The sequence below is a fragment of the Suillus fuscotomentosus genome (assembly GCF_016647785.1).
Source record: "Suillus fuscotomentosus strain FC203 chromosome Unknown F5891scaffold_4, whole genome shotgun sequence".
Classification (NCBI taxonomy): domain Eukaryota; kingdom Fungi; phylum Basidiomycota; class Agaricomycetes; order Boletales; family Suillaceae; genus Suillus; species Suillus fuscotomentosus.
In genome coordinates, this window is record NW_024539516.1 from 963,205 (window position 1) to 982,457 (window position 19,253).

At 47.7% G+C, this 19,253-nt stretch overlaps 8 protein-coding genes across 8 annotated transcripts; 5 read left to right on the plus strand and 3 right to left on the minus strand.

The window, feature by feature from the left end:
- Positions 1-1,391: 1,391 nt before the first annotated feature.
- F5891DRAFT_476954 (ribosomal protein L22/L17) lies at positions 1,392-2,509 on the plus strand. The gene is made up of 6 exons (XM_041371969.1): positions 1,392-1,445; positions 1,496-1,537; positions 1,596-1,667; positions 1,723-1,851; positions 1,913-2,040; positions 2,099-2,509. The coding sequence occupies exons 1-6, from the start codon at positions 1,442-1,444 to the stop codon at positions 2,297-2,299; spliced, it is 576 nt and encodes a 191-aa protein (XP_041232277.1). The 5' UTR covers positions 1,392-1,441; the 3' UTR covers positions 2,300-2,509.
- A 134-nt stretch (positions 2,510-2,643) lies between these two features.
- Positions 2,644-5,638, minus strand: F5891DRAFT_476981 (ras guanine nucleotide exchange factor domain-containing protein). Its single transcript, XM_041371970.1, has 6 exons — positions 3,533-5,638; positions 3,394-3,477; positions 3,221-3,344; positions 3,041-3,163; positions 2,864-2,993; positions 2,644-2,811 (listed from the first exon to the last, which is right to left on the minus strand). Exons 1-6 carry the CDS (start codon positions 5,444-5,446, stop codon positions 2,763-2,765), a joined length of 2,424 nt encoding a protein of 807 aa, XP_041232278.1. The 5' UTR covers positions 5,447-5,638; the 3' UTR covers positions 2,644-2,762.
- A 486-nt stretch (positions 5,639-6,124) lies between these two features.
- On the plus strand, positions 6,125-8,113 carry F5891DRAFT_1003504 (uncharacterized protein). The gene is made up of 10 exons (XM_041360306.1): positions 6,125-6,590; positions 6,654-6,680; positions 6,739-6,788; positions 6,838-7,032; positions 7,083-7,159; positions 7,221-7,269; positions 7,319-7,362; positions 7,413-7,511; positions 7,564-7,604; positions 7,654-8,113. The coding sequence occupies exons 1-10, from the start codon at positions 6,550-6,552 to the stop codon at positions 8,018-8,020; spliced, it is 990 nt and encodes a 329-aa protein (XP_041232279.1). The 5' UTR covers positions 6,125-6,549; the 3' UTR covers positions 8,021-8,113.
- Positions 8,114-8,178: 65 nt separating this feature from the next.
- Positions 8,179-9,856, minus strand: F5891DRAFT_1101331 (uncharacterized protein; the record flags this gene model as incomplete). The annotated part of the gene is made up of 5 exons (XM_041363583.1): positions 8,179-8,712; positions 8,768-9,089; positions 9,141-9,178; positions 9,229-9,513; positions 9,566-9,856. 5 exons carry the CDS (start codon positions 9,854-9,856, stop codon positions 8,452-8,454), a joined length of 1,197 nt encoding a protein of 398 aa, XP_041232280.1. The 3' UTR covers positions 8,179-8,451.
- Positions 9,857-10,340: 484 nt separating this feature from the next.
- On the plus strand, positions 10,341-11,349 carry F5891DRAFT_1182116 (uncharacterized protein; the record flags this gene model as incomplete). Its single annotated transcript, XM_041366115.1, has 5 exons — positions 10,341-10,486; positions 10,541-10,667; positions 10,721-11,012; positions 11,066-11,281; positions 11,336-11,349. The coding sequence occupies 5 exons, from the start codon at positions 10,341-10,343 to the stop codon at positions 11,347-11,349; spliced, it is 795 nt and encodes a 264-aa protein (XP_041232281.1).
- A 1,192-nt stretch (positions 11,350-12,541) lies between these two features.
- Positions 12,542-12,901, minus strand: F5891DRAFT_941398 (uncharacterized protein; the record flags this gene model as incomplete). Its single annotated transcript, XM_041374339.1, has 1 exon — positions 12,542-12,901. A coding segment is annotated over one exon (360 nt), but the record flags the coding sequence as incomplete, so codon positions are not given.
- A 467-nt stretch (positions 12,902-13,368) lies between these two features.
- On the plus strand, positions 13,369-14,320 carry F5891DRAFT_1182117 (uncharacterized protein; the record flags this gene model as incomplete). Its single annotated transcript, XM_041366116.1, has 6 exons — positions 13,369-13,483; positions 13,531-13,575; positions 13,627-13,670; positions 13,800-13,981; positions 14,039-14,090; positions 14,165-14,320. 6 exons carry the CDS (start codon positions 13,369-13,371, stop codon positions 14,318-14,320), a joined length of 594 nt encoding a protein of 197 aa, XP_041232283.1.
- Positions 14,321-15,834: 1,514 nt separating this feature from the next.
- F5891DRAFT_1238785 (uncharacterized protein) lies at positions 15,835-16,437 on the plus strand (the record flags this gene model as incomplete). Its single annotated transcript, XM_041369680.1, has 4 exons — positions 15,835-15,940; positions 15,990-16,118; positions 16,172-16,342; positions 16,394-16,437. 4 exons carry the CDS (start codon positions 15,835-15,837, stop codon positions 16,435-16,437), a joined length of 450 nt encoding a protein of 149 aa, XP_041232284.1.
- Positions 16,438-19,253: the final 2,816 nt, after the last annotated feature.

Genomic DNA, 19,253 nt, shown 5'->3' on the forward strand with positions numbered 1-19,253 from the left:
ATACCCCATGGCTCACATAGTGGTGCAAGCTCCAGTCAACTATGAGGTCATTATCTACAAATTGAAGTCGTTGGCAGGATTAATCCAGTACTGGCTTAATGATTCGGCAAATCGGTGATGCCCCGGGGGCCGGCAGTCACATCAGCCAGCATCCGAAAATCTACTCGTATGTACCTCAACGCGCGCGATCTCAACGAGTGTGATCTATGCATGCTTAAGCTCTCTCGAGCACGGTTCAAAACTTGAATTTGCAGCGACGTTATATATCGACTGTTAGCTTGTGCGGCCCTGATGTCATGAAGACTATGCGGACACCGACGGATAGGTATGATATAAATGCCATGACACTGCCCTTATCTTGCACGTCACCCGATACGCCCTATGCAACCTTGACTCGGAGAAATAGCGCGTCGTAGCGGCGTTCTCGTGCGGCTTGCTCGAAGATCGGGATGTGTGTTTTGTGAAGTCGTTGACCTGACTTGACACACTCGATCTATCCTCTTCCATAGCCTCAAAATTACCCATGCCTCGGTAGGACTTCGCTCGCTTTCCATCGTAGTAGAAGTACTCTCCCGGTGCCTCTGTGGTACCCACAAGAAGCTCTCCCATCATGACAGCGCTCGCACCAAAGGCGGGTGTCTTGACAATATGCCCCACATTGCCGATACCACCGTCTGCGATCACAGGAAGACCAGACTTGGACGTAAACCAAACACAGCAGTAGCCTCTTCGATGTTCGGGAACGTTTGCTCAATCCACTCAATCATGTCGATCTGAAAACTGGAGTTGATCAAGGATGATCATATCAAGACCAGCCTGGACAAGGAATTCGAGACGGGCTTTGTCGCTAGGTCGTGGGTCGACAACCGTGGCGGCATACAGTTGCTCGCTGCGGTCCTTACTGGCTAGAGGGTAATTTTGGTTTTCGAGGAGAAAATGAGACGACCCTGTTCGTCGATGATGAAAAGTTTCCCCCTGTTGGAGACACGGAGGATTTGGTTGGCTTCTGTTAGTGTAACGCCTTGAAGTGCAGTAACAAGGAACGTGGTCATAACCTTGCGAAGGAGTTTTTCAGGAGTCCATAGCACTACTCATGAAAAGAGTCCTGAGAATAACATTCCGGGCTATTTTGGTCTCCATAATGACATCGGAAGCAGGAAGATCGATCTTTCCAAGGAGCATAAGGAAGTGATTACATGTGAGACCACCATGGATGCGAGAGTCCATAAGATCCTTGACTGAGAAGCTATCTGATCGTTTGTAAGTTGCAAGAATGAGTAACAGTCTCTGAGGAAGAGCGCCCACCATTTTTACTTCGGTCACTAATTCGTATCATCGGCAAATTCCGAAGTACTGTAGAATTAAGGTTTAAGCCACATTGGCCCAGTTCTCGATCCTAAACTTACAAGCCCGCGCTCGACAACATCCTCAAGGCTCAAAAATGGGTGCGCCGTCATCGTCTGTATTCACTAGGATGCTCACCGTCTTGAAACAGTCCGCTACGCCGCCGCCGCTCTCGCCACCAATCCCGAAAAAAGTCTGTCTTGCACCTTGATATCAGACCCAACACTCATAACTGTTTGGTCCTTGTTCAGCCGCCCGCGCTCGGGGCGAGTACCTTCGCACGCACTTCAAGAACATGAGGGAAGTTGCTGCAGCCCTCACAGGTCAGTGTCCAAGTCATGGTGATGATGATACCTATAAACCTCATGATCGATTCAGGCTTGAAGCTGACCAAGGCATACACCTATCTATCTGATGTCTCGGACCATAAGCAAGTTATCCCTTTCCGTCGGTTTGCTGGTGGTGTCGGACGGGCCAGCCAAGCCAAGCAATTTAAGGCAACCCAGGGTGCGTCTCGTGACATAAAACGAGTGAACTACGGAGATTTGACCTTGACGATATACTATAGGTCGTTGGCCCGAGAAATCCGTCAAGTTCATCACTCGCCTCCTCAAAAATGCAGAGTCGAATGCAGACGCAAAGAGCCTAGAGCTCGAGGACCTCTACATCAAGAACATCGGCGTTCAGCAAGCACCTGTACGTGCATCTCACTCTAAATTTTAGTCAATATCGTAATCTTGTTCACACCTCGTAGAAAACTCGCCGCCGCACGTACCGTGCACACGGTCGTATCAACCCTTATCAAGGCCACCCATGCCACGTCGAGATCATTCTGGGGGTTTCGGCTGAGGAGGTCGAGCGGAGCAAGGACAAGGACGCTGTCGGCGTATCATCCTTGTCATCGTTGAACCGGAGACAGGTTGCCAGAAGGAGAATCGAAGCTGCACGCGCTTAATGTAATTCTCACACATTCGACACGGCTGGTGATGCGACGATATGCGACAGCACAAAGGCCATGTTTTGTATGCACCTATGCATATGTTATGACACCACACAATCTCATCCGAATCGCATTCAAAACCGTTATTTTCAACAAGAGAACGAGCGTTTATAAACACCTAAACAAATACAGTGCGGCAACAGGAAAGGTAATGAGTGGACGTGTTTATACGTGTACGTGATCAATGAAAGCAACCGAAGCAAAGGAATGTGAGTGGACTGAAATATGAGCCAGTCAACAAAACGAACGAAAAGCAGCAAAGCATCAACAAGAAAAATGTACAAAGCAGACTAATGTGTACAGACTGGATCATAAACTTGTCAATAAAAGATCAAGACGAGAAGTGGGTGTTGAGCTATATGTGAAAATCAGCCTCAGCAAGCGTATTGCGCAGTCGACAAGAAAATGAATGATGTTGTTACGAATAGATACTGCATTTCCGGTTTATCTTCTTCCCTAGACGCTGGCTTGAGAGGGTCGTGAGCTCATGGACGTCTAAGGCAGAACGCAAAAATTTACCTTTTGTCATAAAAGATGTCCTCCCATTCCACTTCTGGGCGACTGAGGTAAGAGCAGACGACCTCCTCCATCCACTGGCAGACGTAATCCACACGCTGGATGCAATAGGGTGTATGACATCTCTCCATGTCTGTCGCAATGTCAGTACTGACTAAGAGGCACGAATAACAATCATACCTCTGATAGCTCGCGTGAGAGGGCGGTAACGCCTTAGGTTGATGAGCTTATGTCCTGGCGCATTTGGGTGGTCTACACATTCCTCGTTACCACACTGGCGCTTCACGTCACCTATGAAAAGAACTGCATGAAGGTATCGTTAGAGGCACAAAGTCAAGTCATCAGTGTCTTTAAACGTACCAAGAGTGGGCAGAGTGGGTCCACGGCTACTTTGGATCGCGTCTTTGTAGGCCTTCATGCGATTTGTGTGGCTAAAAAAGAGACGTAGAGCGAGTAGAATCTCTTCGTGCCTGGCACCGATGTTCTGTGAAGTAAGGTGAGTGAGAAACAACGTCATAATCTTGAGCGCATACCGATAAAGAGCCAACCAAACTCTGTCTGTCACACGCGGAAAACAATGCCCAAGAAGCAGCGTAGTTTCCGATGATGTGGCATTCCTGCGAGTAAAAGGATGCGTCAGCTCAGGCTATAATTGTATGACAAAAGACTAACTTGTGCCCACTCCAAGACAAACTGAACCTTCTGGATACGATCCTCCATCGACTGCGCAGACACGATGACGTCCAGTGCCCAAAGGTGAAGAGCCTTCTCAAAGGAAGCGTAGGTGGTCACCTTCGTGCTAGCGTCATTGGAAACGCCATAAGTGGACTTTCCAGTTGCTTCTTCCACCCAAAAGCGTGCAGCATCCTCAGGCTGGAAGTCCCGGTACTTCTCCCACAAGAGGGCGGTGAGTTGATGAGCCAGGAGCTCCATTCCTTGCGGAGAAGCGAAGTTGGACAACTTGATGTTCGCAAACTCCCCCTTAACCATCGCCTTCTTGCCGCGAGGCTCCCATAAACTACAGAGCTCTTCAGCTGGTGAAGAGCCTTGGATGAGTTGAACCGTCTTCTCGAGGCGACGTCCGTTGTGTTCTTTAGCGCACGCAGCATTGTGCAAGGTGTCGATAAGTTTCGAAGAAACACTGCGGGGGAGATCTCGAGAGAGATCAGAGAATGCGAATTGCAGGAGAGGCGCGAAGACCTCCTGGTCTTCTGAGTGACGCCAATGAAGATCGACCCATTGGTTAAGCAGGCGAGCTACACGCATCTTGACGTGCATGGACTGAATGTGAGCTTGGTCGGGAGACAAGCAACCAGGTAACTTCTCCTTGTATCGCTCTATGAAAGCCTCGAGAACGAGTGCTGGAGTCGAAAAGTAGCGGAAGCAGAGAAAAAAGACATCTGACAGCTCCAGGTCGTCATCAGAGACTGCCGATGTCAGATACCTGACAAGGCCCTTCAATGAAGCAAGCTGAAGCACTCCATTCTTGTCTAGGAAGAGTTCCGTGCTGTCATCCGGGTGAGGGAACGATTTCTCCAGCTCGTCATCAAATAGCTCGGGAAAGAGGGCAATCGAGTTCCTGATATTCGCAGTCGCGCGAGCATGCCCTGTGCAAGTTGTGAGTTTCTCGACAGATGCCGCTTTGTCCGCCTTTGCAGATGACTGGGAGATTTTGCGGCGCAAGTTGACTGAAAGTGGTCCAAGAATGGCAGCCAGTCCCCGTTTCGTGTGTTTAATCGCCAGGGGTTTCGCAAGAGAACCTAGTTCGTCCGCCTCTTCAACACATGTCCTGTCCGTTGATGATCCTTCACTAGACTGGTGGGTATCCCCTGACAGCAAAGAATTTCGGCGAGGTCCATTGATGTGGTCGCTATCTTCTTCCGCTTCTATCTCCTCTTCACATTCTTCAGGAGTATCAGGAAGGGGCTTCAGTTGACGCATCTCGAGCTCGGCAACTTGCATGAGCCTTTTCAGGCTAGACATTATAGCGTCCAAATATCCAAGAGTCTCCCAAATGAATTGTCTCCTACAAACCAGTTCAAAGCCCTTGTTGTCGAGGAGCGGCTGGATATGGCTCATAAAGAGGAGCTTGTAGTGCCGGACTCCGGATTCAGCGTTCCTGTAGCCTGAAGCATGCCGAACGTCTTCGGGGAGTTGAGACATGGAGCGCAAAATCGTAGTCAAACCATGCAAAAAGGTTGGGGTCAAAGAACGGATTGATTCGATGTCCTGTGCGTCTGCGGCTTCGTGGAAAAGTCTGACGGGATCGAGGATCGCTGGGAACGTCTTTTGGATGTCGAACTGTGGGACATTGAGGGACAATATACAGGTCGACGACACAGCGCTGTTGTCACTGCTAGTACTGATGTCCGACTTCTGCGTAAGAGATTCTCTAGGGCCATGTGCGATGACTTCTGGTTCTGGTTCGAGCCGAGGAGCTGCTTTCCGCCTGATAGTGCGAGACTTCGAGAGATTGGTGGTTATTGTGCTGGCCATTGAGACGATACAGGTATCAACGCGAATAATGAGCGAGAGCTGATGTTTTAAGATAACATCAGGTTTTATGGCCAAGCTTTGGACACCCATTGTTTAGCTGTGGAAGTTGTGGGCTTGGGTTTTGATCCACAAGTTGTGTGTGTCGGCTTTGGCACGAGGGGGTGTGTCCACATGGCCCGCAGGACAGTGCAACAATTTGTGTCCACAGTCAAAGCCACAAAAATTCTCGCATTGTTGTACTTTGCGAAAGGCTGATTATGGTATCATACACCTTGAGCTCGAGCTTTCAAGCAGAAATCTTTCGAACGTGGTGATATCAGACATTACATTTTCATTCCAATACGACGTACCGGTAACAACTTTAGGATGATCTAGCTGGCAAAAACGACATCTGGGGCCATCATTCCACGTGTATAACGTACTAAATCCTATGAAGGTTAGTTCCCCGGTTACATGGGCTTATCAGTGCGCGCTCTACTTATTATAAGTTGGATTTGATGATGGTGATGATGATGGAATTGAATGCAACTGAACGTGACAAAGCACCACCCAAGTTGGCAAAGCGTAACCGGTTGTATTACAATCACATGTGAAAGTAAAGCTCAGGAGCCCACTGAGCAACCACTGAGGCCTGTCTGGGGGTGTGCCGCGGCCGCCCGCCAGATTCGAGCGGAGTTTGTAGCTGACCCCGCCCTCATCTTGGTCGACAATGCTCGCCGCCTGCCGCCCATCTTCTTTCCCGCCGACCACCTGCCTGACTGCTGTGTTCCCACTGCCACCCTCCTGACACAGCTTGTCCATGCTGGTGGTGACGATCCAAGCTGACGTCCCGATTGGAAATAAAACTCCGCTCGAATCTAGCCGGGCAGTTGGCACACCCCCAGACAGGGCCCAGACAAGAGTCTACGTAGACTAGACTTTCCATTTCCCGGACGTCCTCAATCACATGCCGGTGACCTGTCAAAGGACCGAGCAATGACCGAGCGCCGCGTAGTATATGTAGTCTCGACTCTTTTACCATTATCCTCACTGCTTGCCACATTTAGTTTATTTGCCCAGCTCGCAGACCTTTGTTCTTCACGTTTACACCCGCTTCATATTATCATACCAGGCTCACTGTTACCTAGTACCTCTCAACGGAGTCCACACAGACCTAGTGCACCAAGAGCATTCAAGAACACAATCCAGACAGAATGATTAGAACTGCATTGACTGAACTTCTGGGCATCCGTGTGTAAGTTAATGCACGTCTGCTGTTTAGAAGACATACATTTACGTCTTGTCCCGTTGTCGACAGCCCAGTAGTGCAAGGGGGTATGCAATGGTAAACTTCGTCTGCACCGTCGAAGTTCTCTCAAGAATGATCTGATTGTTGTGCGCAGGGTCGGAAAACCTCCACTTCCTGCAGCCGTGTCGAATGCGGGAGGTCTTGGTGTGTAATATTGCTCGCTTCCTAGCTATATCCGCTAAATTTGTTGTAGGGGTCATCACTGCACTTACACAACCGAATCCCGAAGCTTTACGCACTGTGATCCGTGAAACCCGCGTAGCAACTGACAAGCCCTTTGGCGTCAATATCACGATTCTGCCCTCGATTAACCCACCAGATTATGAAGGTTTCGCGCGTGTAGCTGTAGAAGAAGGCGTCAAGATATTTGAAACAGCAGGAAACAGTCGTGCGTAGTCTCGTTCTCATCAGTTACAATGATTTTGACACAACTCATAGCGGGAAAGCTCATCCAGTTCTTTAAGTCACATGGATGCATTGTGATACACAAGTGCACCACGATTCGACACGCCAAGGTTCGCTCCCCGTTTAATCAGACTAAGATGTATTTTTCATATGCTAAAGCGGGTCATGTAGTCCGCAGAACGACTGGGCGTTGACGTTCTGAGTATCGACGGTTTCGAATGTGAGTCCCTCATCTACTTGTTTGAATTTGATTGTGACAATATTGTTAGGTGCTGGTCACCCTGGAGAGGAGGACATTGGTGGCCTTGTTCTGGTGCGCTTTATCACCGGTTATCGTTATCATTATATAGTGACAATTTACAGCTTGCAAGAGCCGCTCAAGAACTCAAAATACCATACATCGCATCGGGCGGAATCGCAGATGGCCGTGGGTTGGCTGCTTGTCTCGCACTTGGTGCCGCTGTGAGTACTGTAGCTCCTATACCATAATCCTATTGATCACCTGTACTTGCAGGGAGTGAACATGGGCACACGATTCATGTGCACAGTCGAGAGGTACGGTAGTAGCACTATAACTTAATATTCTCTCACTCACGCTATCCAGCCCTATCCACCACAACATCAAAGAGAAAATTGTCGCCTCCACCGAATATGATACCACTCACATATTCCGTACCTTGAACAACACCTCACGCGTCTTCAAGAATGTAGTCTCTCAGCAAGTCGTTGCTATCGAGCGGCGGCCAGGCGGGGCCAAGTTTGAAGACGTTCGCGACCTTGTCTCGGGCGCACGAGGCAAAATTGTATTCGAGAACGGTGATCCCGACTATGGGATTTGGACTGCAGGTCTTGTACTTGGCTTGATCAAGGATATCCCAACGTGCGAAGAGCTCTTGTCGCGCATGGAGAGGGAGGCAGAAGAGATTATCGACGGGATGGCCAAGCTAGTCAAGGCGAAGGCTAAGTTGTAATGCTGTATACCTAGTTATCGTGATATCACCTTGCTGTTTTTTTTTCGTAAGTAGGCAACCAAATTCAATGTGTGGATGAAGCGTTTTGACAGATTTGTCAACCCTTTTCGAATTACGGGCGATGCCACTCTGACGGCACAGGAGGCAGTGCCATTGATGCATGGAACTAAGGTGTTCCACGGCTCCGTGGGCATTGCATAAGTTACCTTGTTTTACAAGGTCCCGACCTTCGCAACTTTACATACTGAGTATAATAGTTCTGTTAAGATATGTCGGGAATGACGCGTAACAGCGAAGAGCAACGCCTAGATATAATAATCATGCAGGAGTAACCGACTATTTGGCCGGTAGATTTTAACCAAGACTTCATCCCATATCCTCAGACCTTGAGGCTCACATGGTATCACTGCACACATCGCACGAGGCATTTTTCAACCGGAAGGGTGAGGTATAGCTGAAACACGCCTGGCGATAAAGCCTATGCGCCGCCGCCAGTGTGTGGTTCCGTAATACATGTTTTCCAGGAGGCTGTCCTCCACAGAAATGACACGGGAACGCAGTTTCCATGTGCTGAGTCTTTGACGGATCGAGTCAAACTGCTGAACTACCGCTTCCATGGTAGGTCTCCCACTGGGACTATCCTGTACCATGTCGTCGACGAGAGGTTTCAAAAACTCAAGCCCAACTCTGGCCTTAGTTGGAATCATAAACAATAAACTCAAGGTAATGAGATCTGCAGGTACTCACATACAAGAACTGCTCTCTGATGACGTTTCCGAGATAATAGATATCGGTGGGGAAAGGATTCATTGGAACGTCGACATTCTTCTGAAATTCTGGCACTGATTTGTCGCCCCCAAATATTGGATACTCGAGTGGGTTTTCCTCGGTGGCATCGTACCGCCGTGATAAACCAAAATCAATTAGGTAGTACTTTGGCGGCCGCTGAGTGCGAGTGAGATGGCTCACATAGCCACTGAAGTCACGCTTCATATGAGGTTGAGCAGGGTGATATGGTTCAGGGTAGAGGTGTTTTGCATCCATCATGATATTTCTCGACATGCAATCGCTTGTAATGTGATGAGTTGAGCACATAAGACAATGATGTCACGTTACATACCGGTGCGCTACGTGATTGGTGTGCATGAACAACAACCCCTGCGATATATTACAGGAACAATATCAAATTCAGGAGCAATTTCACTCACTTCAAATAACTGTCTAAGGCATTCCACCACCTCGCCAACGGTGTCGAATCGAGGCATCGTAAAATCAAGCAACAGTGGCATCACGAGTATATGTTTTCCCTCTTCGTTCGGTACTGATAGTACATCGAGAAATGGAACGCAGTGGTTCTTGGGATCGGAAGCAAGGGGCTCCATCATGAAATATTGCCCGATATCTACTTCGTGAGGGTGTACCGATTTGTCCACCACTTTGAGCGAAATGTACAAGCCATCAGACATGCGAGTCGCATCCATTATTTGAGGAAACTGTGGTCTCGTAAGTCGCTTGGTGATGTAGACAAACTCTTGTTTGCCTCACTTGGGATATGTGACCATCTTCACAAGTAAAAGGGTGACGCTGTGAACCCTCCCATGATGGTATCCATTCCGGGGCATATCGAGAACGAAGTAAGTACCCATGAGCCTTTAACCATTGATACTGTTTACACCACCAAACTTCATACACGGATAAAGTTCCTGGTCTCCGTTCGCGTTCCGCTCCAAAAGCTTCGAATTCTCTTTGAGCTCTGAGAGCCTTGCGTCTCTCAAGTTCTGCGGCCTTCTGTTCTTTCTTCGTCTTGGCTTTCGGACTCTTGTTCTTCAAAGTCATAGTGTCGCGCATGTTGAGGTACAAATCACCCACAAATCCTACGAACATCACGTGATGTTACAACAGTGTGACACAGTCAAAGCTAACTAAGTATCATATATGCCGACTACTTTTCGTAAGTCTTCCGAGATTTGGAGGCATAAACAAACGTACACATGGACTATCTCAACCGTTATCCAGTATGTAAGTACTTTGTACTATCCGTGCAATGCCCATTTTAAAATTACAATCGACCCCCAGAAACCGTTGAGTCACCCCGACTCGCCTACTAGGCTATGTGCAATTTGTTTTATTTTCAGCATTAAATATCCCTGAGGAAGCGCCTTGACGCACAAGTACTTAAATGTACTCAGCTGATATGGGATTGGTGTTTATTAGCATCACCCAGAACTTGATCATGCCTTCTGAGCCAGATAAACGAACCCTCCTCATTCCTGTAAATCTCGGTACACCTGCTCAATATGATTGATCCATTTTCCCTCTCATGAGACTGAAGGATCAAAGCGGTCTCGCACAGGCCGATCTAGTTCTTGAAGCCACACTAGATGAGGTATTCAAGATACACGACATGGCCGCTGATAAGACACAGTTTCAAGACCTAGTTTCCGCGACGAAGCTTGCGTATGACAAGTTTGTCCCTTTGCGCACTTGATGATGTTAGACTTTTGATTTGTTATATTTCAGACTGGTTATTGAACGGGATAGACTAGAACAACAAAAGAAATCAATTAACCCAGTGAAATTATTCTCAGCATATCGTTCGACTCGGTTGCTCGTGGAAGCAGGGAAAAAGTTGTATACGAATACCAGGGTAATACTTACCTGTTCTGGATGTTTACATCGACCTCTGATGCACTTCTGCAGACCACATCGGAGAGGATGCGAAGGCAATTACTTTCTGTTGCCTCAACAAATGTCGAGCGCGTAGAATGTCTGCAAATTATCTCTCTTTCTGCTGGATCATCCGAGCTCAATGTTTACCCAGATGATGACCTGTCATCCGATGCTCGCATTAGCGGAATTGCTGTCCCACTGGATGAGCCACTGGATGAGCCTACAGCCTCGCATTTTACCGCAGCTGTGGATTTCATCACATCCCAAGTGGACCTGCTCTGCGGGGGAAATCCATTTACGGATGATTTTCAAGTAGAAGATTGTAAGAACATCGTGTCTACCTGTTATATCCATACTTAACTGCAGGATCACAAGACGGAGTTAGTGCTGGAACTGAACCCAGTTCTACTGCAGACTCGGCAACCAGCGATGATGGAGTTGCGTCACCAAGTGGTTCTCGTCCTTCTGAAGCATTCCCGTCAGAATCTGGTAACAACTATTTTATTTTCAATAATAGTTATGTTGCCTCGAGATCTGTCATGAACACACCAACTTTGAACTATGATAGGTCGCATAGCCAAGGGTCGTCGTGTTCGTACTCTCCCTGTTTATCTTGTGTCGTTGCCATCTAATCAATTATTTCAGCTGCTCGCCGCTAACACTGTTGATATTCGAGTTTTGTCTATGGGACATGGCATCACATGCTCAATCGTTCTGACCACCTTTGCATTCTCTTTCTTGTAAGTCCTGCGAGTTAAATCATGTTACAAGTTCACCACATCAACACAAATGTTGTGAAGGAGGTAGTGCAATACGTGGAAATAATTATGCTCACTAAAAGTTCTTTATGTACTAAATTTTCCAAATAATTGGGTACATGCTATCGTGATGATCACACGTACGTGTTCGAAGTATGTACGTCTACACAGTGTTGTGCATATCTGTCTGCACCATGACCTAATGAACCTATTGATGCTCCGCGACAGTCAAAATTTAGATGTTGTGTTAATTTTTGGTGAATTTAGTCTGCTCTACTAGTATATGTATATATATATATATATTGTAAATAGTATACAGCGTATGAGGTTTTTCATGTTGATTGAGTGCCGGGGGGCAACTCGTGTCGCACTACAACCACTGCAGTTATCCTTAGTGTTGGTAAGCACTTGGACTCCGCGCGAGTCAGCTTAGCGTGTACTGCTGTCCTTCATTTAAATGTCAGTTTTACCTCCGCGTTAGAGGTAAATATTTACTATTTTGTTTCGCTGTACAAGCAGAGCTCGTTAGAATTGCCATGTCAGTCAAGGACGTACTAGCCAAGCTGCAAGAAAGAAAAAGGTACGTCTAGACTTGACCTCAAGTACTTTCGGATGTCTTGACTAAATTCGTGGCTGAATCATGAATAACATACGCAGGATAGTACTTATTAGTTGTGCTAGTAGCAACGACGTTGAACGTTGTTGTTCAAGATTCTGATGGCCAAAATCATCGCACCATCAAGGCATAGCCGCATCGCGATGCCGTCAGGAGTGTTTCACATAAGGTTACCCTTGTGTTAGCTAAGTTCTTTTACGCAAAAAAAATGCAATTGTACTCTGGGTTTGGTGCGACTAAGTACCGTAGGCACAACCTGGCAGTGAGGTACGTTAGATTTGGGCTTTTGTAGACCATCGTACTAGGTGCTGACATCTTCTCACTGCCTTACATCAGAGAAAACCTCCTTCACAAAATGGCTCAAAAAAGAAGGAATTTCAGGGAATCTGTTAAACTACATGTATTTCGAGAGTATTTCAACGAATCTGTTAAATTACATGTATTTCGAGAGTATTTCAACGAATCTCGTTATATTCCTCAAACAATAGTTAAATAAGCGTGTCGGTCACTAAACGAGTTTACAAAGAAGCTGGGACAGAGCTCCAGAACGGTACTGCTCGTCCATTCACGAGGTACTACTGCGCCGAAATTTGGAAAAAGATGAACACTCCTGCGGATGTCCGATACATCGATAATGCTTGCAAGACGCTCTCCATGACGCATCAGACGGCAAATTTTGTACAGCCCATGGTGGAATTCAGGTTGCTGGAAGGGTGTGAACCATTCCACATACGCAAGGTGGGCGGGTGGTTTTAGAGGTCCAGCAGGGAATAACAAATTTGTAGCTTGACTTGTCAGCGTGAAGACGACGCGAACTTGCGCAACACGGTATCCTTTTTGGAATAAAGTCAGATTAATTCTGACAGTAGAGAAACAGGCGAGAAACAGGCGTAGATAAAGAGACGAAGGTATCCGAACAGCATGCGTAAAGAGACAAAGGTATCCAAATAGGTGAATGTAAGGCTTATGGAAACTCTAGGTCTAGTCTACATAGAGTCTACGTAGAGTCCACTCTGGGTCCTGTCTGGGTCCTGTCTGGGGGTGTGCCAGCTGCCCGGCCAGATTAAAGCGGAGTTTAATTCCAAATCAGGACGATGTGACTGAGCTTCAAGTTGTAATTTAGCTCACCCCGCCCTCATCTTGATGACGCCCGCCGCCCCACCCTCTTGCCCGCCGCCCAGGGATCTGCATGGGTATAGGTAACCCGTGCAGGTCACAAACAAACTTACAAGCTTCAAAATGGCAGCGGACTGCGAACCTTGCAGTTTTTTTCAGTCCTTCCTCCCGTTTGCCCCCTCATCAGCATGCCTCCCAGAGCATCTCTAACGCTGTCAGAAATAGCCGCCCACAAGCGGAACAGCAAAACAAAGGCCAAGGCGAGTCAAGAATCTGGTGGTGAAAATCAAGGCGATACAGATAGTAAGTAGTACATGAAAGAAAATTGTGAGGGACTCACAATCATCAAGAACCATTGCAACGGTTGTTGAAGATAAAGGCCTTAGAGCGGAAAGGTTAGCACTTGCACAGTTAGAAAGCAGTTACTAAAATGCACCTGATTTCAGTTTGGAATGAGACAATGGCCAACAGTCGTAAGCGCGCACCCACAGTAACTGGACTGCAATCAGCACCTGCAGCCAAATTAGCACGGAAGATACCTGCAAAAAAGAACTATGGTAGGCACCGGCTGTGATACTGTTTCAAACTCTGTATACTGACTACATAACATTCTCCACAGATTTATGCGATATTGAAGGATTGGAGTAGCGGCAACCCACCTTCAAATGCGCAAGTCAAATCATTCAATGCCTCCTCCCATGTCAGTGTTTACAAGGCTCACCAAGCGACTCTCAACCGCATCTTCAATGGTAGTATAAAGAAGTACCATGCACTGATGGCACGGCTTTACAAGGCAGTCAGGTGCGTCTTGCTTACGCCATTCTTCATTGTTGGGCACTCTGACTAACTCAACACCAGTGCAATCGAGAACTCGGCGTCCACTGCCTCATCAAGCACTTGCGACTATCAGGTGCATCTTGCTTGCACCATTCTTCATTGTTGGGCACTCTGACTAACTCAACACCAGTGCAATCGAGAACTCAGCATCCACTGCCTCATCAAGCACTTGCGACTATCTCGATCTCGATGCAATGGTCGAAGAATAAATCAAGCTATGAATATGGCACCGAGTCAGAATATGGCACCGAGTCAGTTGCTTCTCAGTTTGCTGATATTTTCTTTTCTTTTCACATCTTTTGATTGTGATATTTCGTTTTAATCAATGTTCATGTATGTCGACTTCAACCGAATTCAAAATAATTTGATGGTATTCGAGGAATAATGACTGAAAACTCAAAGAAATTCAAAGAAATTCAAAGTAACTACGACCGAGCTTGAGAAATCTGGTCGTACTCGATTTCACTGGATTTCACTGAAATTACGAGGAATTCTCCAAAAAATTCTGAAATTACCTTGTTTTTGTGAAGGAGCTTTTTCCTGATGTAGACCGCCATTACGATCGTTTCTTATCAGTTGTTGCAGTGGCTGCCTATGGCTATTGTTGTTCTTCAATACCACACAACTCAGAACAAAGCTCAAAGTAAAACACAATATTTTCTTGCCAGTCTTGCAGGAGTATAAATGGATTAATCGGAGGTAAATAGTCCCTATCAACACTCTCAATAATTCACCAGATCGCCAGACCATGAGATCATGCTGCCGCTTTATGTTTTCCTTCTGGGAATACTTTGTCCCTTCGCCAGCTTCAGAACAGGGCGGCCCGGTGTAGAGACTCGTGTGTCTCATGGTCTGATATGACAGCTTTACACTAGGAAGTACATAGCACAAACTTGTAGCGTCACTCTGTGCACTACCCACAGCTATCTCTATATGACGCGCAGCTTTCCTGTGCAACGTGCGCCATGCGCGCATAACTTCCCACACTTTGCGATGTATACGCGCGCGCGCTTTCCCGCGCTTGCGCGCCCTTTAGCACCAGCCATCCAGATGCATCCATCCACTGTCCACCATGTTCTCTAGTGCGTATATTTCTATTTCTCTCATTGCATATTATTCCATCTTTATTTTTATCATGGACTCTCACATATATATATTTTTACATACCTACTCGGTAGCGCTTCGGCTCCGCATGACTGCGCTTAGGCGCACTATATAAGCGCCAGCAGTACTTACTTTTCAACTCACTGAACTTTTTCACCCATCTTTACTTACCTACTTAATACCTAGAAAGTCGCAGTAGAAACCTATTCATTAGCACATCACATCTCTTCTCTTATCTTGTATCATATCATCACTTAAGTTTAGTCTCTCTTATTTCGCGCCTCGCGCGCGTGCCTTTCCCGCACTTCGCGCTAATACACGCGCGCATTCCCACGCCTTCGTACCTTGCGCGTACCTGCGCTTTCTCACGCTTCGCATTTCCGCGCATACCTGTAGATCTTTGCTGTACTCACTTCCCCTTTAGGGTCGAACGCACTTGTCTCCTCAAGTAACGCAGACTAGGCAACGCGCGACCTTTCAACATTTATAGATACTGTCAGGAGCATCATTTGTTCCTACCAGTATTGTTGTTTCTACACCGGTATTACCAGAAACTGGGTAAGCGTCATTCATTGTCGCCGTCATTGAAGACTAAGCTCTGGACAGGACCAGCCACTGCCAGAACCGACCCGGAGGTTGAACCCGGCTCCGAGTCATCTAGTAGTGAAAACCCGTTATCTGAAGGTCCCATGTCACTTCAGTTCAATTCCACCATGACCGGTGGTAGTAGCTCGTCTGAGACTTCAACTGGCACAGATAGTCTCGCGGCCTTCGTCAGTCCCTCTGTAACTGAGCAAACTATCTCAAATACTTCCACAGGTATGTGCACGACGTTCTTACCCCCCAGTTCAACACTGACACCACACAGCACGGCCCACAGCTCAGGATAGTCCACATACACCACTGGACGAAGATACAGACTGCGTTTATTTCGATTCCAACTCGTATGTTGGGTCACCTACAATCAATTTCGACTCAGACAATGCAACCGGAGCAAGTGGGCGACACATTTCTGGCCTCGTTACTGTCGTATGCTGATCAGTCCTCTAGGATACAACACTCCCAAAAACAGGTTCCGGCCACAGCAACCACCATCTCCAGTGGCCTATTCCTCTCAAATAACTCGCCCCAGGAAGTGGGAGCGTGTAACATATTTTGGCCCCAGCACTGTAGTGGAAGGCGCGACCGTGAACATCCGATCCGAGCGTGCCTCCGGTGCCGGTGAGTACACTTGTTGATGTGATATAAACTCTGTATTGATTGGGTTACTAGTGTTCGGTGTTAAGGTCGTTCCTAGTCGCACATCACGCTACTGAACGCGTGGAGTATTATAGCTTGAAGGAGCTTGAAATGTATTAGTGACCGCATGTTAACAGCTCTGTGTCAGAGATTTATTTAGGGGCCTGATGATTTTCTTGTTTAGTACGAATGCAGGGTCCTTCAAATTCATTGGCAGCTGAATAAGGCGAGAAAATATAATTTATCATTCCAAATTTCATTTTTATTGCTTGGCCTTACCGTTGAACATGGCGTTTTAAGTTGAAGATTGACTCCACATAGATGTGTTCCCATGGAAAAGTTTGAATCATTTGGAAGATTGCTTGGCTTCCATCAGAAACGTGGATGTGGGACGAGGCCAACCTAACTGCTTTGTTAAATTTGACTTCTGCCGAGTAAGCTGTTCATAATGATCAGCAAACATGGTCTAACAGGTTGTCGTCATATTGTTCCTGATTGCCTATCTTCTGTTGAGAGGTGATCCGTCAGAGCACCGAGCCGGTTCCAGATAGATATATCTAACCGTTACATTTTTATGTGCCTTAGCTGTCAGTGTCATTGGACGTCATGTCCCCCTAGTAACTGACCATTTTCTTATTTTCTCTTTCGTACTTAAAGGTGGCTAGACGCTACACTCACACCTCAGTCTTTCTTCCATTGACTGAGGTGCGTATACTATTCATTTATACTATACACGATGCTTACTAGCGGTCCTACAGACTCGCGCTACCTTAGGTTAGTTTACATGAATCTAGTCTTTCTTCCATTGACTGAGACTCGCGCTACCTTAGCTCTCACTCTCTAATAGGTTATGAGCCCTGCCTAAAAGGTAGCGACATCTCCTGAAAAAAAAATCTCTCACTCTCGCCGATAATTATTCGGCTCTGACACGACCATGTCGTCTTCTGACTCCCTTCCCAAAACTGAACGGTACCCGCATGAGAAGCTCACCCTCGACGGATCCAACTACTCTCAATGGGCCACTGGATTTAAGATGTGGTCTGGCGGCATTGGACTATGGCCATATGTCAACGGCGATGAGAAGGAACCCCCCATCCCAGCCACACTCACGGACGTCGATCAAAACATCATTCGCGCAGAGAAACACAATGAGCAAGTACGAGTCTACAAGCAATGTCGGCTCCTTGCTCTCAGCGCTATGTCCACAGCGATTGATGCGCAGGACTTCGTCCATCTCCGCGACATTGACGATCCGCACGTGGCATGGGTTGCTCTAGAGAAGAAATATCTTCCCCAAAAGGCTATTCGCTTCAACCAGTATCTGGACTGCTTGGTCACCATTCCCAAGGCGCACGACAGTACCTCCATCGCCCAAACCATGCAGACCCTCACCATGCTGAAGTCAGACCTTGCAGCTCTCTCTGTCGCCACAGTCGCACCCCCAACCTCAGGCTCCAGTATCACTACACCTGCAGCAAAGGACGAATACAAGATCCCGGACGCGATCTTCGTGCATGTCCTACTGCGCACCCTACCTGACTACTACGACCCACTTCGTCAAACTCTCGTCAACAGCGACACTTCGCTAGACTTCGGCGACGTCGTGAACCGCCTGAAGACTCAGGAGTTACACTGCGCTGGGACTGGTGGCAGTGACCATGTGGCCATGCTCTCTAGGCACCGAGGGGGAAATCCCTCCAACCCCAAGGTTGGTGAGCGTGTCCCACCAAAGGGATTTGACGAGGCGAAAGGGGATGGTTGGATAATGGGTTGGCAACCTAAGTGCGGCCACTGTCAAAAGGCCAGACATGTTTGGGTACAGTGCCGTGCACGGCTCTCCAAGGACGAGAAGGCTCCAAAGTCAGCACCTCGTCCTCCCTCACCTGCCGATACCACCGCTAACATGGTGTCCTCCCTGCCAGACCCAACTGACGCTACCATACCACCTCCCTTCGTCCTTACGCTGAAGGATCACTCAGCCAGTATCTCATCAGCCCTTACTTTACCGGCTGGATCCTTCCACATAGACTCTGCCTCAACGGCCCACATGGAGCCCGAAATATCACGCTTTTCTCACTATACGAAACTGCGTGAACCTATCCGTGTGACATTAGCTGATGAGCATGTGGTGTTAGCCCCAGGATGGGGTAAAGTGAGACTAGTTTTCCGGTTTGGTGACTCGTTGACGGAACACGAGCTCGAGTTCCTACATGTCCCTGACCTACGTTGCACGCTCATTTCAGTCTCCACCCTCGCCTCAGCTCGTATATCCTTCATGACAACTTCTGAAGGAGGGACGCTACGCTCTAACAACGGCAATGGGCAGTGTATCGCCCACGTGCACCAGAAAGGCGGACTATACTTGCTAGATGCGACATACCATGCGGCTGACTCCACTCCTGCACGTGCAATGCTCACAAAGACTCAACTTCCGTCCCTCAATACATGGCATCGTCGCCTTGGGCACGCTGGTTTCTCCACCATTATGAAGGCCACAGGACACGTCAATGGGATGAACATCGATCAGGACACGCTGCATCACGACGTTGATGGTGCCGACATGATACACTGCGTGTCCTGCATCATGGGAAAGCATAAACGGCTTCCCTTCCCTGCTGTTGCACGCCGCGCTGAAGCTACAGCTGACCTCATCCACTCTGACGTCTGGGGCCCAGTCAACATCACAGCCACTACCAGTGACCACTACTTCGTGGTATTCACCGATGACTACACGAGGTACTCAGTGGTCTATCTAATGCGTGCTAAGTCAGAAGTCTTTAGTCATTTCCGTCATTTCCTACCCTGGATAGAAACACAGTCTGGGGGGCGTGTCAAGCGACTTCGCAGTGACAATGGAGGCGAGTACATATCGCGGGAGTTTCTGACTTACCTT